This window comes from Periplaneta americana, chromosome 16, assembly GCF_040183065.1.
Source record: "Periplaneta americana isolate PAMFEO1 chromosome 16, P.americana_PAMFEO1_priV1, whole genome shotgun sequence".
NCBI classification, from domain to species: domain Eukaryota; kingdom Metazoa; phylum Arthropoda; class Insecta; order Blattodea; family Blattidae; genus Periplaneta; species Periplaneta americana.
This window is the reverse complement of record NC_091132.1, coordinates 74,288-90,095: the sequence shown is the minus strand read 5'-3', so window position 1 is coordinate 90,095 and position 15,808 is coordinate 74,288. Positions and strand designations below refer to the sequence as shown.

General features: G+C 36.4%; 1 protein-coding gene across 6 annotated transcripts in view; it reads right to left on the bottom strand.

Moving 5' to 3' along the window:
- LOC138716266 (uncharacterized) overlaps window positions 1-15,808 on the bottom strand; it is a 46,456-nt gene that overhangs the window by 18,540 nt on the left and 12,108 nt on the right. For 3 of the 6 annotated variants that reach the window (XR_011336621.1, XR_011336623.1, XM_069849162.1), the window contains one exon: window positions 12,128-13,859. Coding sequence is in view for 3 of the 6 variants with exons in the window: in XM_069849162.1 (XP_069705263.1) it covers window positions 13,808-13,859 (52 nt within the window). In the remaining 3 variants the exon portion in view is untranslated. The remainder of the gene's footprint in view (window positions 1-12,127; window positions 13,860-15,808) is intronic. The other 3 variants (XR_011336622.1, XM_069849161.1, XM_069849163.1) reach the window with 2 other exon arrangements.

Sequence of the window (15,808 nt, the reverse complement as noted above, 5' to 3'; positions counted from 1 at the left end):
TGCAAAAAAATGTTATAAATGATTTTTTTTTTTCTTTTTGCCAACTGCTCAGTGGAATTTTAAATTTATTTAACTGGTTGTATATGTAAAGGTATGTTACATGCCCTATTTTTTCTACATTTGCATCTTTTATAACTTCTGAGAGAAGTGTACTCAAAATTGAGGAACTTAACATTGTGAGATATAGAAGTACAGACTCCCGTTACGGAAAACCCCTATTTGAAGGAAGAAAAGTAATCTCTCAGAAATTCGTTAAAAGGAGGTTCTACTAATGAATGGTACGTACGTACGAGATGCATCTATCAATACATTCGACTGTAATATTTTCATTATAGTCTTGATAATTTCGCTGGGGGAAAAATCACCTACTAAATATATGGGGAAAAATACTAGAATGGAAAAGATACTTGAGTCGACTTAAGCTATTTTGTCCACATATATCTGCACAGTTGGACTGTATCTGTGGTATTTTTTTTAAATTTTGATTTATATTTCACAGTGATCCAGTGTTGTCACTAATGAAGAGCTGTAGTTTTAGCAACAATTTGATATGTTTAATCACTAACAACACGTTTTTCTTCTCAACTAAAATAATATTTCATTATTTGTAATGATCTTGTAATAGTAAGTCGTCCTGTGGTCGAGTGGAAACATGTCATGAAAAAGCAGAGTGAAGATAAAAGTTGAGATATAAAAGTAGAAATTCTGGAAAGTCCTGCACAACAGAGAAGGGAAAACTTATAGGTGAAAGGTCAATGAGGAACCTCCCAGATTGCAGGTCAAAATGCAACGAGAATCTATCAGAAAATCACTGATAGTCCATATTTGATGATTACTGGATGCTTGGTAGTTAGGAAAGAAAATCAGCTTTCATTGTAGCTCATATTTCAATTGAAGCTAAGGCAACAAATATAGTTAGAGCGACCTCTCTCTAGAAACCGAAAGTACAGAATGTTGACCTATAATAAACTACTTGCCAGTTAATGGAAGAATGACATCTGTTTCCTCAAAACACTAGATGAGAGCGATAATTTTATTAAAACTGTGAAACTGAAGAAAAGAGCTTCGCCCAGTGGTATGCAGATGAATAGTTTCCATGGTAAAATGCCTCCCAGGAACAAATGGCTTGAAGAAATAAGAAACCACATAAAATCTTTGCTGCATCTTAGAGTCGCTATACCCGTCAACAAAATAGTGACCTTTGCTTACACTGTGACTTGAATTTAGAGAAGATGCCTATGCTGTTTACAAGGACATCCAGTTTGTATTAAAATGTATGTGATCCAGTTTCATAAATTGAAATTGAAATTTAAAAAGCCACATGTAGATATCTATAGCAGTGTAATAAATTCCAAATAATGATCCAATGTGCAAGTAATTCAGAAGAAAAGGAGATGATTAAAGAAAGGAGTCTCCATTATACAGAGCAGCGGAGGGCTTATGATGAAAAAGCAAAAGTTAAGGAGATACCAAAAATAAATGAAAGTGTTTATCATTTGATCTGCAACAGTGCCTCCCCACTCCAGTACTTTGCTTACTTGTGACATCCATCTACAAGCGCCAATTGTGGACTTTTAATTGCACTGTTCATGATGATGCTACAGAAGAGGTATAAAGCGAGGTTCTAATGCTATAGCAATTACATTCATTAGCCTTATTACACGCTTCATACCGTCGCAGCAACAATTGTTCAACTGTGTTAAGTGTGGCATGATTCTGTTTGACGACAAACACAGCATTTATTCGGTCATTCAACTGGGCTGTGGTGGCAACTGGAGTTACGTAGATTACGTAGACCATACTGTCCCAAAAGAAAAAATCAAAGGGCGTTAAATCGGGTGAATGCGCTGGTTCTGCTAGTCCAATCCATGTTCCACATAGTCGATGGTAGTTGTGCTGTTGCATCGACACTGAAGTGTGCCGGAGCTCCATGATACTGGAGCACAGCAAGCAGTGCAGTGTCCAGGAACTATGGATATGCTGCCCCAGTTAACCTTGCTGGCAGAATTACAGGTCCCAACAGACGTGTACCAACAATTTCAGTCCAGATGTTAATGGTGGTGGTGGTTGCGAACAGGTATTGTAATTCCAGATGTGACTATTCCTATTGTTGAAGTATCCGTCATGCATATTATACATCTCATCTGAGAATAAGGCCTGTGTGGGGAAGGTTGTATCATTAACACTGATACATATACCACTGTACAAATTGCATAGGAGGTACAAAATCTTGTGATCCTACTGCCTGCACCCTCGAAAGGAGATACAGTTACGGAAGAAAAAACTGGCCGATTAGCAAAAAAACTCGTAATGTAACTTATGCCGGTTTTGTTGTGATTATCACAGTAGAGTGTGTAGAGCGCTTTCAGAATAAGAGTTAGTTCAGGCCAGTCTATGTCGACTAACCAGTGACAGTGAAGCGGTGTTGCCTAGTTAAATCGCCGCAAAGTCTCGCTGGTGTCACGTATAAGTTTCTTTCTTGCGCGCACAATACTTATGGCTAGGAATGAATTTTAAGCTGTGCCATTCGATAGAGCTACTCATACTGAAATGAACCCTACCAGAATGGCAATTGTATCTCAATTGGTTCGCGTGTTATCGCCTTAAGACTAAACTGAGATATCCCATCTACAGCATAGAACATATTTTGCTCTGAAATCCCTCTCTGTAAACGAAGATAGATTATGTTTATTTTTAAATTCAGATGTGGACTATTTTCTCTTGTGTAATGTGTAACTTACCATAACAATGTCTCTAGAAGGGATTGCAATTGGCTGTGGTGTTTCATGTGTTATACGCAAAAGGATAGTTCTACACTCACAAGTGAGGAGTATGGTATTATTTTACTTGAAGCAAGTAAAGAGATAGGTTTGGAAGTAAATCCAAATAAGACAAAGTATATGTCTCGTGACGGGAATATTGTACGAAATGGAAACATAAAAAATTGGAAATTTATCCTTTGAAGAGATGGAAAAATTTAAATACCGGAGAGTAACAGTAACAAATATAAATGATACTTGGGAGGAAATTAAACACAGAATAAATATGGGAAATGCCTATTATTATTCGGTTGAGAAGTTTTTATCATCCAGTCTGCTGTCAAAAACTCTGAAAGTTAGAATTTATTAAACAGTTATATTACCGGTTGTTCTGTATGGTTGTGAAACTTGGACTCTCACTTTGAGAGAGACACATAGTTAAGGGTGTTTCAGAATGAGGTGCTTAGAAAAATATTTGGGGCTAAGTTACAGGAGAATGGAGAAAGTTACACAACGCAGAACTGCACGCATTGTATTCCTCAACTGACATAATTAGGAACATTAAATCCAGACGTTTGAGATGGGCAGGGCATGTAGCACGTATGGGCGAATCCAGAAATGGATATATAGTGTGTTAGTTGGGAGGCCGGAGGGAAAAAGACCTTTTGGGAGACCAAGACGTAGATGGGAAGATAATATTAAAATGGATTTGATAGAGGTGGGATATGATGATAGAGACTGGATTAATCTTGCTCATGATAGGGACCAATGGCGGGCTTATGTGATGGCAGCAATGTACCTCTGGGTTCCTTAAAAGCCAATAAGTAAGTAAGTATGTGTGTATGTATGTGTTAGCAGTGCCATTATAATAGAAATTGGAAAGAAGAAGAAGGATGAGAATAACCATAGGTACGATTTTCACTTTTCATTGGAATATTATACATGGTATGAGACGAAATATTGCATAAACATATGAGATATTTGGTTGATAATGTAAACATAAACACTCCTGCCCCTTGTTCCATGTATTATAGGAAGAGTATGAACAACATTCTTCAAGCAATTTAATTACACTTGATTTTAAAATAAATACACGCATGCTAGGAACGAGGAGATTTTATAATTCCGAAACTCAATTCCTATTTTAAAAACGTTTCGTTATTCTTTTTTTCTGATATACAGTTTTACCTTCAATATATTAACGATATATTGGGTTACAGTTTTCATATTCACTTCTGTATAACTACCTTCACTCATAGGTTTATATTGCCACAAGCCAGAGTGATAGAATATGGAATCCTGTAGGTATGCATAAGCTTGAGGATTAAATTAAATTAGATAGGCTTGATTTAACAAAGTAAAAGAAGGTAATCTTGAAATTCAATATGAATACTTAATTAGGCCTAGAAATGAACAGATATGCTTATATTCTTATAGTCGGATTTTTTAGCCAAAATATGGAACCCTGGACCTCTAGATATGTAAAAATTAGATAATAAAATAAAATTAGATAGACTTTGTTTAACAGAGAAAAATAAAATAATCCACGGTTTCAGTATGAGTACTGAATAATGTTTGAACACATAATTATTATGCTTACATTGCATTATAGCCAGATTCGTAATCAGAATATAGAACCCCGGATCCCCAGGTATGTATAAGATAGAGAATTAAATTTTATAGGCTTCATTTAACATAGAAAAGATAAAATACTTTTGAACTTGAATATCAATACTAGACATGTTTACGTTTTATTATCGCTAGATTCGTAGGCTGCCCCTACAAACAAACTGTATCTCGTCTTTCCTCTGGAGAAATAAACAATAATAAATTCAGCTTTGGTGTACAAGGAAGTCTGAGATAGAATTAAGACATTCATTCTCACACATTAGCAAAGAAAATTTCTACATATGTCACTTTCTTTCGCAAGTTAGTGACTCCAAGATCTACTGATCTGTGATGCGAAGAAGTAATAAAAATTTAGATGGAAATTACTTGAGTAAGAGTAATTATATTTAAACATTACACACAATGAAGGAACAAGTCTCGACCTGCCGGCTTGCTGCAAGTGATATTTTCTGTCCTAATCTCATCTTCCATGTCTCGCGCACCCTTGTGACAACTCTGACATCGTACTGTTACTAGCAGTCAATTAGTTTGGGCCATATAAGAGGGATACTGTTCAGTTTCCCTCGAAGTTGCTGGGCTAGAAGAAGAGGCTTTCAAACTGTATCTCTTCACATTCTATAAGGTTGAAACTCTTGTGATCTTGTCAACATAGAGAAATTTATTTCATTGTTTTCACCATTGATTGATTTAATATTCATCTCCTCTGTTTGAAATAGAAATAAACTATAGACTAAAAAGTCTATAGTTTATTTCTATTTCAATATCTTCCTGGCAAAACAGACTGCTAATATGAGGCAGAGCAAACGAAATTGAGATAGATACAATACACAGGAACTTAGTTGTAATACGATATAGAATCACTTCACAGTTAAAGTGAAATTTTTGTGTGATTTAGGAAAACGTTTGATTATATATGTGGTTCTATTGGTTTACTAGAACTTTTTATTTATTCTATTTCTAAACCTACGGTATTTACTTTTGTTAAAAAAAATAAAGAAAAATACACATTTCTGAAGTAAAATAATTAATACTGAATGTTCTTTTTTATCATGAATTAAAATGTTCTTTTCCTATGTAGCTCTAGTGATATACAAAGTTTCCTTCTGGACTCAATGGGTTGAATTGTAAAACGAGGTCAAGACTAAGGCCATGGCTTTAAACCTCGTTTGGTCTTTTTCATTTTTCTGACCCATGGCTCAAAACCATGGTCTGAAGCCGAGACCACGGCTGGGGTAGGTTTAAAACCTCGGCTTCATGTGTACAAGATGGAGGTAGATGATCAGCTCGGTGATTATAGAAGGAAAATTTCTGTCTACGGATATTAAATCCCCGGATTAGAGTGATGATGGACGGGAATGATCCTTTGTAACTATATAACGACGATAATTTCAGGCAAATATTTCGATTTTCCAAGGAATCAACGCAAAATTTAGCAAGAATGCTAAATAATAATCTGCAACGAAATGCAAGAGGCAGCAGATTGACAATTTTTACACGTTCTTGTTGCTTCCAGGGAAGTAAGATATTATAGTTTATATTAATTATACCTTTATGTCAATAAGACGATATAACTTAATATATAGTGTTTATAGTAGTTTTGGACATCTTATTTAATACTCGAAAATGACTGAGTCTAGGAATATGAAGCAAACGTGATTTTGTTTTCTTATTTTAAGTTTTATGCTTCAATGTAGTATGCCCATTATATATGAAAATAGAACCATACTACATTCTAGTTTCAATTGAAATTTTAATCCAGTTAATATTTAGGTTATTAATTCCTTAGAACCGGGTTTCAGGCAGTTAATGTTGGTAGCAGTTATGAACAAATGATAAACAACAACTTAAATGCTCGGTTTGTGCTAATTATTTGGATAATTTCATTCTGGTCTCTAAAAATCCGATCCCTATTAAATACTAAGTAAAGCTAGTATTTTAACGCACATATATTCTGTAAATAGACTAAATTGGTTTCTTGAAACCAATAACATAATCCATCCTGCACAAGCCGGTTTCTGATCTCATCGCTGAACCGAACAACAGATAACCATACTAAGTCAACAGCTTAAGGACAACCTAGATAAGGGCTTGATTACAACTGTAGTGTACATTGATTTCAAAGCCGCTTATGATTCAATCTGGAAATCAAACTTACTACTGAAACTAACGAATTATGGAGTAAAAGGAAACATGCTGAATTGGCTCAAAAGTTTCCTAGGACAACGGTATTGTCAAATCCGTTATGGTTCTGCCTGTTCAAAATATAAAGAATTCCAAACAGGGCTATCTCAAGGAGCTGTTACTAGTTGCTCTCTCTTCAACTTGTACATCATTGACCTTATACCCACTTTGACCAAAAATGGAAATGTCAAAACTCTCTTTCATGCTGATGATCTTGTTATATGGAGTGCAGCACCAAAAAATGGAGCCAAACAGGCAATCGAAAATTCACTTAATAATGCTATGGATGTCCTAAGCGACTGGTGTATAAAAAATTCCATGTCTGTTAACATATCAAAATCTGCTTGCCAAAGTTTCTCACTCTGCCATAATCAATTGACGCCAAATATCTCTTACAATAATACAAATCTAAATCACGTAACGGAATTCAAATATTTAGGCTTTGCATTTGACAGTAAATTAACATGGAGTAGCCATATAAATGATGTAACTGAAAGAAGACTCAATATCATAAAGTGATTGGCAGGAAGTAAATAGGGTTGTAGTACAACCTACAAAATGTACGTCAAACCAATTATGAAATATGGCTGTGGAGCCCTTATTACAGCAAACCAAGAAAGGATTAAAAAACTAGAACGTGTACAGAATCAGGCTCTCAGGCTAATCACTGGTGGTGTCAAAACTACCCCTATAAACGCTATGCTGTTACAAACAACCAGGATATGAAGACTGATATTGTCCAATCTGCACTTAAAATCCATGAAAAACTAATCTGCCTACCCGGTGTTGACTACCCCTGCAATATGCAAGGACCCCGAAGATTAAAGACACAAGAAGGATTTCTACAGAAAGTTATGAAGGAAAAAGAGAAACTAGATATATCATTTCAGGCATCCCCAATATTGCTCCCAGAAAATCCAGTAGAACATGATGATGTAGACTATACTCTCGACCTAACTAAGGACTGTAACAAATATGATACTCCTCCAGACATTCTGCGAGCAATCGCCACAGAAACTATTCTGACACGGTATCCATGGCTACACATATATACAGATAGCACTGCTGGAGGTGGCATATACTGTAGGCTGTTCTCAACATGTCTATCTCTGGGCAGGGACCACATTGCCTTTGATGGAGAAGTGAGAGCCATAAGAACTGCTCTCACACAATTATTGCCTCGGTTATCAACATTTTCAAATGCTGTAATTCTGTGTGACTCTCAAGCTGCAATATCCGCCATCACCAACAACTCTAACTCTTCACCTTGTCCTGATATACACGAATGCAGGAAAATAATTAGGAACCTTACTGAGCAAAACAAAAAAGTGGTCCTGCAGTGGATACCATCCCATTGTGGTATCCCCGGGAATGAAATAGCTGATTCTCTTGCAAAAAAAGGCACTAAAATCCTGCCCTATGTTTGTGAAGTACCCTACAGTCGAGCATCAACCATCATACGACAGAAGGTGAAGGAAACTTACAAACATCTCTGCACCTCTGAATGGAAAGACAATGTCACTTCAGTACCGGATTGGCCAAGGAGAGAAGCAGTTGCCAAATTCTGATTAGCAACTGGACATGATTGCTTGGGTAAACATCTATGCCGCATCGGTTTACTGCAGAATCTTAACTGCCCACTCTGCAACCAGAACATCGTAATGGACTCGGACCATCTAATGGACTGTCCCATCTGTCCTCCTGAACACTGATAGAGAAGTACTGGGAAGCAAGAGAGAAGATGATGGCCATCCAAATATAAATAAATTCCATTACGAACTATTTTTGTACTCTTCTCAATGTTTGTTTATTTATTTGTATATTTGTTTACTTGTCTCACACTATTGCATGTTGCCATTATCACAGCTAAAGATAAACTCTACAGCTACAGGGGCTAAAGATAAACTCTACAGGTCTGCATTAAATAAATAAAAAATAAATATTCTGTAAATTAGTAGATAGCTATAACAATACCTTAGCTGAGAACAAACGAATGTGACTTGGTGCAATTCGGTAAAAATATTAATCCCGATGTTCATTTCTTTCTAATATCGACGTTTACAGGAATAAAAATCGATTCTTAGCTGCGTTGCCATATATAAAACCCACGAATCTTGGTTTCTTCTCAAGCCGCGTCTCGACTTTGTTTTAGAAATCGCATAAGGATTCAGAACTCAATCGGGGTTTGGAACTACGATTTCGTCCGTGTTTTAGAAATCGACTGAATAGCTTGTCCAGAAACCATTGGCATGATCACTGCATCCATTCTTCTACTTACAGAATTAACAATACTTTGGATATAGCCTATCTATCTATGTGATGATGCAACATCATCCCAAGTGTCTGGAATGAGATTCCACAATTCGTCTGCATTTCTAGGACGCCGACTCTGTAGTTGCTGATTAACACCATGTTGCACTTCCACCCACACATTTATATGGGATTTAAATCGGAACTTGTTGGCACCCATGGAACTTCTTAGACAATGTCCCTGTGAATGTTGAACCATCGCTGTATGGTGACACATGTGCATCGAAGACAAGTCATGTTTGAATTTTATTTTGTTTTCAGGCTGAAACACACGAGCACTGGGTAGCATCACATTTTCGAGTATATTGCTGTACTGATGCTCATTCATATGCCCATAAATCCTCCATAGCGCGCCGCCACCATAACCAAAAATCCATCCCCACACTGACATGGACAAAGGACCAGTGCGTTGCCTCTGGACAACATATTCAGGGTGAAATGTCTTGGATTGTTGCAGTCGATATACTTGCACTGACTCTGTGCTGTAGTTCATAAACATCTTCTCTTGCCATGGATAGTTGTAATGAAATTGGCAAAATGCGACACGATCAATTCGATGGTCTTCAGTCAGAACTTCCTTCACCGGCACAATATTGGTACTATTGAGCCTTTTACGACCCGTTCTGTTGAAAGCAGTAAATCTCGTGCCGGCAACAAGCATTTTAAAAGTGTTAAATGAAGAGCGTCGAGCATTCTATTAACATAAGATCTTTCTGTGGTATTGTCTTCCGCTACCAGGTTTATGAGTTATGTATCCTCGCTCTTGATACTGCGGCCACCACATGGACACTGTTCTACTGGCAACTTCATAGCATTGTTCAGCTTGCGCCGCATTAAATCCGCCTTCCTCGATCAGTCAAATTACATTGGCTTTGACGTCCATAGCTTACTTACTTACTGGCTTTTAAGGAACCCGGAGGTTCATTGCCGCTCTCACATAAGCCCGCCATTGGTCCCTATCCTGAGCAAGACTAATCCAGTCTCTACCATCATATCCACCTCCCTCAAATCCATTTTAATATTATCTTCACATCTACGTCTCGGCTTCCCCAAAGGTCTTTTCCCCTCCGACCCCCCAACTAACACTCTATATACATTTCTGGATTCGCCCATATGTGCTACATGCCCTGCCCATCTCAAACGTCTGGATTTAATGTTTCTAATTATGTCAGGTGAAGGATACCATGTGTGCAGTTCTGCGTTGTGTAACTTTCTCCATTCTCCTGTAACTTCATCCCTCTTAGCCCCAAATATTTTCCTAAGAACCTTATTCTCAAAAACCCTCAAACTCTGTTCTTCTCTCAAAGTGAGAGTCCAAGTTTCACAGCCATAAAGAACAGATTTTTTGACAGCAGACTAGATGACAAAAGCTTCTCAACCGAATAATAACAGGCATTTCCCATATTTATTCTGCGTTTAATTTCCTCCTGAGTGTCATTTATATTTGTTACTGTTGCTCCAAGATATTTGAATTTTTTCCACCTCTTCGAAGGATAAATCTCCAACTTTTATAGTTCCATTTCGTACAATATTCTGATCACGAGACATAATCATAAACTTAGTCTTTTCGGAATTTACTCCCAACCCTATCTCTTTACTTGCTTCAAGTAGAATTTCCGCGTTTTCCCTAATCGTTTGTGGATTTTCTCCTAACATATTCACAAGAAGCTGATGTAACCCGTTCAATTCCAAACCCTCTGTGTTATCCTGAAATTTTCTAATGGCATATTCTAGATCGAAGTTAAAAAGTAAAGGTGATAGTGCATCTCCCTGCTTTAGCCCGCAGTGAATTGGAAAAAGCATCAGACAGAAACTGGCCTATACGGACTCTGCTGTAAGTTTCAGTAAGACACATATTAATTAATCGAACTAGTTTCTTGGAATACCAAATTCAATAAGAATATTATATAAAACTTCTCTCTTAACCGAGTCATATGCCTTTTTGAAATCTATGAATAGCTGATGTACTGTACCCTTATACTCCCATTTTTTCTCCAATATCTGTCGAATACAAAAAATCTGATCAATAGTCGATCTATTACGCCTAAAACCACACTGATGATCCCCAATAATTTCATCTACATACGGAGTTAATCTTCTCAAAAGAATTTTCCACAAACTTTTGTACGACGTCAAGAAAAGTGATATTCCATGAAAGTTACTACAGTTAGTCTTGTCCCCCTTCTTAAAAATAGGTACGATTATGGACTCCTTCCATTGTTCTGGTACAATTTCCTTTTCCCAAATTGCAAGTACAAGTTTATAAATTTCGCTAGATAATGCCCTTCCACCCTCTTGTATTAATTCTGCTGGAATTTGATCAATACCTGGAGACTTGTACTTTTTCAGATTTCCTATCGGAATTTCGACTTCAGAAAGTGTGGGTTCCGGTATAAATGGCTCAGCAGTTTGTATTTCAATTTCGTTCCGATCATTTCTACTTGGCCTATGTGTATTTAGCAGTTGTCCAAAGTAGTTTCTCCATCTGTTAAGGATTGAATGAGAGTCTGCAAGGAAGTCACCATTCTCATCCTTGATCACGTTTACCCTTGCCTGATATCCATTTTTAAATTTCTTTATACCGTTATATAAATCTCGAATGTTTTTATTCCTACTATTTGTTTGTACCTCATTCAGTATTTCCTTCAAGTAATCTCTCTTTTTATTCCTAAGTGTACGACTTGCTTCCAGTCTTTCATTGAAATAATTATCTCTATTCTCGACGTCCATAGCTATCGAACTGAAATACTAAGGATGATCTTCGAAATGGTTGTGGGTTTTTATAGACAAAATCTGTCGGTAGAGATGAAAAGGGTCACATGTCTAGAAAGAACACGAACTATACAGTAATCATAAATCACAAACACAATATGCCGGTAGAGTGAAGAGAGACGAACAGAGGGAATGAAAATGACATTAACAACATTTCTCATATCAGCAATGGCAAAACAACTTTCTATAATATCGACTAAAACACAACAAACGTTGGAATTATACAAATACAGTATATTGTAGAATGTAAACAAAAGCATTCCGAAAGCCAGTCTCTTGTAGTGCAACAGCTACGAGGGGAAGTCAATAGTGTCCCTATTAGACACTCTGCACAGAATCAGTAGGAAAGTCTCCTCCTCCTAGCCCAGCAACTTCGAGGGGAAGTAAACAGTATTGTGATAATTACAAGAAAACCGACATAAGTAACATTAAGAGTTTTGCTGGTCATCGGCCAGTTTTTTCTTCCGTCACTGTACCTGTGTAGGTTGTACTCCCTCAATACCCTCCAAATGGATTGGTGACTTAATGCCCATAGCACGAGCCGCAGCACACGTGCTGGTTGAAGGTTGTTGAGTAAATCCGTGGACCACAGTGTCCTCGCATGTTGCCTCCCGCCGTGAACGGACCGAGGACGAAAACTGCCAGGATAGCGCTGCTTGTAGATGCGTAGATTTCCACTCGCCTCACCTTAACACACAGTCATATCTCTGAGTTCAGGCAAGTCGTACTCCATGTTGATTGAATCATCACAAGAAGAAACGGAACTACAGGTACGTAGTGCTAAGACAGAGTGAGGGATTACGACGTAGATGAACAGTGTATGGGTTGGTTATGATTACGATGACTTGTGCACGTTGATAAATGCGCATAACTCACAAACGACATGTTTCTTAACAAAAAAAGAAAAAGATCCTCTCTGCATGGCCTATCAGTTTGTCCGTGAGGTCCTGATACACCCTGTATATGATGGCATATTCGCATTCAAATGCTTACACTCATACAAATTTAAATCAATACGTTTCTGCAACTAAATGATAACAATGAATCACAGGATTTGGTTCACATAGACATACTGCTATAGTGCGATCACTGACATTAAAACCTGCGCCACAAAAGAGAAGTGGGAAAAATGCTGTGATCACGTCAAAAAAATAGAAGAGACACAGTGAAAGTTCGACTGTCTTGTGGACAGTTTCATTATAAGTCCGGGAGATGCTCAGAAAGCTGTGCAACCGACAGCTTCCGAATTGAATTCGGACTAGTGTAATCCAGCCTAGTGAGCCGCTCACATAGTGATGACGTCTCCTCTCTATGGCCACGTGAGTATTGGAAAAGTTGAAGGTGTTTTTGTAGTGGTCGACCTACAGCCTCCTCACAAAACTGGACACATATAGTATAACCAAGAAAATGACGACAGTGTACAAATATTAATGGAATAGATGAAAAAGTTGGTGGAGGAAAATCATGAGTTGTTTTATTGGATGATTAGGAACTTGGCACTTCCGAGCATGAAATAAAAAGTGATGATGACATTATTGCTGACTGCGTGAGTGACAGTGGCAATAATGAAGGAGAAAAAGAGATGATGCCATAATCAGTTTTTGGAGCAAGGTGACGCTTCATTCCCAGACACTCTTTTAGTTAAGAAAATTGCAATGAAGATGAAAACAAAATTGCTGGTAGCAGACCCGAAGTGACATACTTGTTCAAAAGAAGACATAAATATAGGGTAAGGTTACAGCAAGTATCTATTTTCTTCAAATAATGGTTTTCCAAATTTCGGCTAACTAGAAGAATGAATGAATAATTATTTCAATATGTATTTCAAAATTACAAATACATTTCCGTGTCATGCTTTTAATGTAGGAACCAGGACTTTGAAGAGACCTATCTCTCATTTCTTCATGAACTAACTTTTTATGATATGATGATCTTTTACATCGTCTACTCGTTGAATTTATGGAGTCTATTATTAAGTTTGTCGATTGCACTTTTTTTTCCCCGACAAAGATTGTGAATAAAATTCAACAAATTCAATTCAATATATCTGGCAATAATTTTTTTCTGCATTTTAGGATGGTTACCACATCATGCATGTTTGCTGCGAAGGACTTTCCTCAGGAGTTGCCTCGTGGTTGCTATCCAAGTACCACCTGTCACGAAGAGTCACCATCCAATCTTGTGTCAACATCTACTCCGTAGTTGTCCCTGAAACAATACATGTGACAGAATCAGATTGCTTTATATTTTCGTGAACCTATGCAATTACAAGGCATGGAAAGTGCATTGATAGTAACTCATCTATATAGTCTTAATTCCTTGGCAACCGTTTTCAACTGTATTCTTAAAATAGGTATTATTATTTCTATTATTATTAGTATTGCTCATTTATTCAAGTTAATTATCCACATTACTCCTGTCAACAAATGCATGACATATAAATACAAGAACATAAAAGCTATGAATGAAGATGACAAATCATAAATTATAAAATTTTATGTTTAGAAAAATGGAAGTCATTCCAAAATATAGAGTCTCTATTAGTGGTGTACGCGAAATTGTGACCGAGGTTTTCATAATTAAATTTACATTATCGGTACCATAAAATGGGGCAACTTTGCACCATTTTATAGTTAATGATTTGTTTTCAGTCTGTATGTAGTCTTTAAATGTGTAATTTTGAGATGGACATTTATTCGAAAATAAATGTCTTTTGAAATTTATAATCTGCCAGATATTGGTGCAAAGTTACCCATAGTTGGGGGCTACTTTGTACCTCCAGAGTTTTAAGAGGGGTGGTGAAAAGTTTGCCTCTGCTGGTGTTACATTTCACCATACATGTGTTAAAAATGAAATATACAGTATCAGGAACAAAAAAAAAAAAAAAAAAATGGAAACACAGATTCAAAAACTGGTATAAATAGTAACACGGACAAAACATTTTTGAAAAAAAGTACACAGAATTTCAATATAAGTGGTCACATTCCACTAAAATGTTGTTTGAAAAATATTTTCAGTTCTTTCGATTGATAAGTCGAGGCAACAGCACGTGAATAACTGTAAAAAATTATATATATTATTTTGTGTCAAGTTCTGGAATGGAATATAAGCAAGCCCTTTCTTCATACTTTCTTGGGTGGAATTAGTCTCCCAATTACATCCTGCCATTCATATTCCATAATATCCTCCATTTCAGTTCATTTGCATTTGTATCCTCCTCAGCATTTTCCTTTGTCATATTTGCAGATTGTTACAAGTTTGGCAGTGAGAGCATGCATGACTTTAATATGTAATAAAAAGAAAAACAAATTAAAGTAATTTAGCTGTAATACAAAGTGTGAATTATAGTAAGCGTTTTTAAACTTCATGGAAGGTCCTCAAATCAAAATAATGCAATTAAAGTTTAAAAAAATCTCGTTTGTATTTATTGTGCAAAGTAACCCCAATTTAGCCTGAAAATCACCTTGATTAGAAAATTATTCTGTAACACCATTTGTCAACAAAACAACTGCACAAACGAAACTAGAAAGTCTAATGAATGAATAAGGAACAGATACACATATAACTTATCTTGAGATTGTGTGCACATCATCTGTGATGAAAGCTAATTAATTTGATCTATATTTCAATCAAATTATGCACAGGTTCTGTTGTTAAGGTACAGAAATACCGTAAACAAATCCTGTGACCACGAACAGTGGAAAAATACTGTAACATATAACATCTATTGGTGGAAGTGATGAACAGATAAATTTGGTTCACGTAAACCTATGTAAAAAGTTTTTCATAGATGGTCCAAAGTTACACCAAAGTTACGGTATTTAAATGTTGTGAATTATTATTATTATTATTATTATTATTATTATTATTATTATTATTATTATTATTATTATTATGAACTGTGAAATGCACAAAATTTTAAGTGAACGTTTCACAATAAATGTTAGAATTCAAACTAATGAAATGAATGGGTAAATACTACTCTTAAAATGAGTTTAAAATCGAATTTGCACAATTTTTAACATATACACTTCAGAACACCGTCAAGAAATCCTCTTCAGTATGTTTCATAACAAGTTAAATTTGATATTGTGTCGGCTTCATTGTATTATAAGGTCGGAACTTGGCGGTAGGTCTCTCTATGTTATAATTTGAAC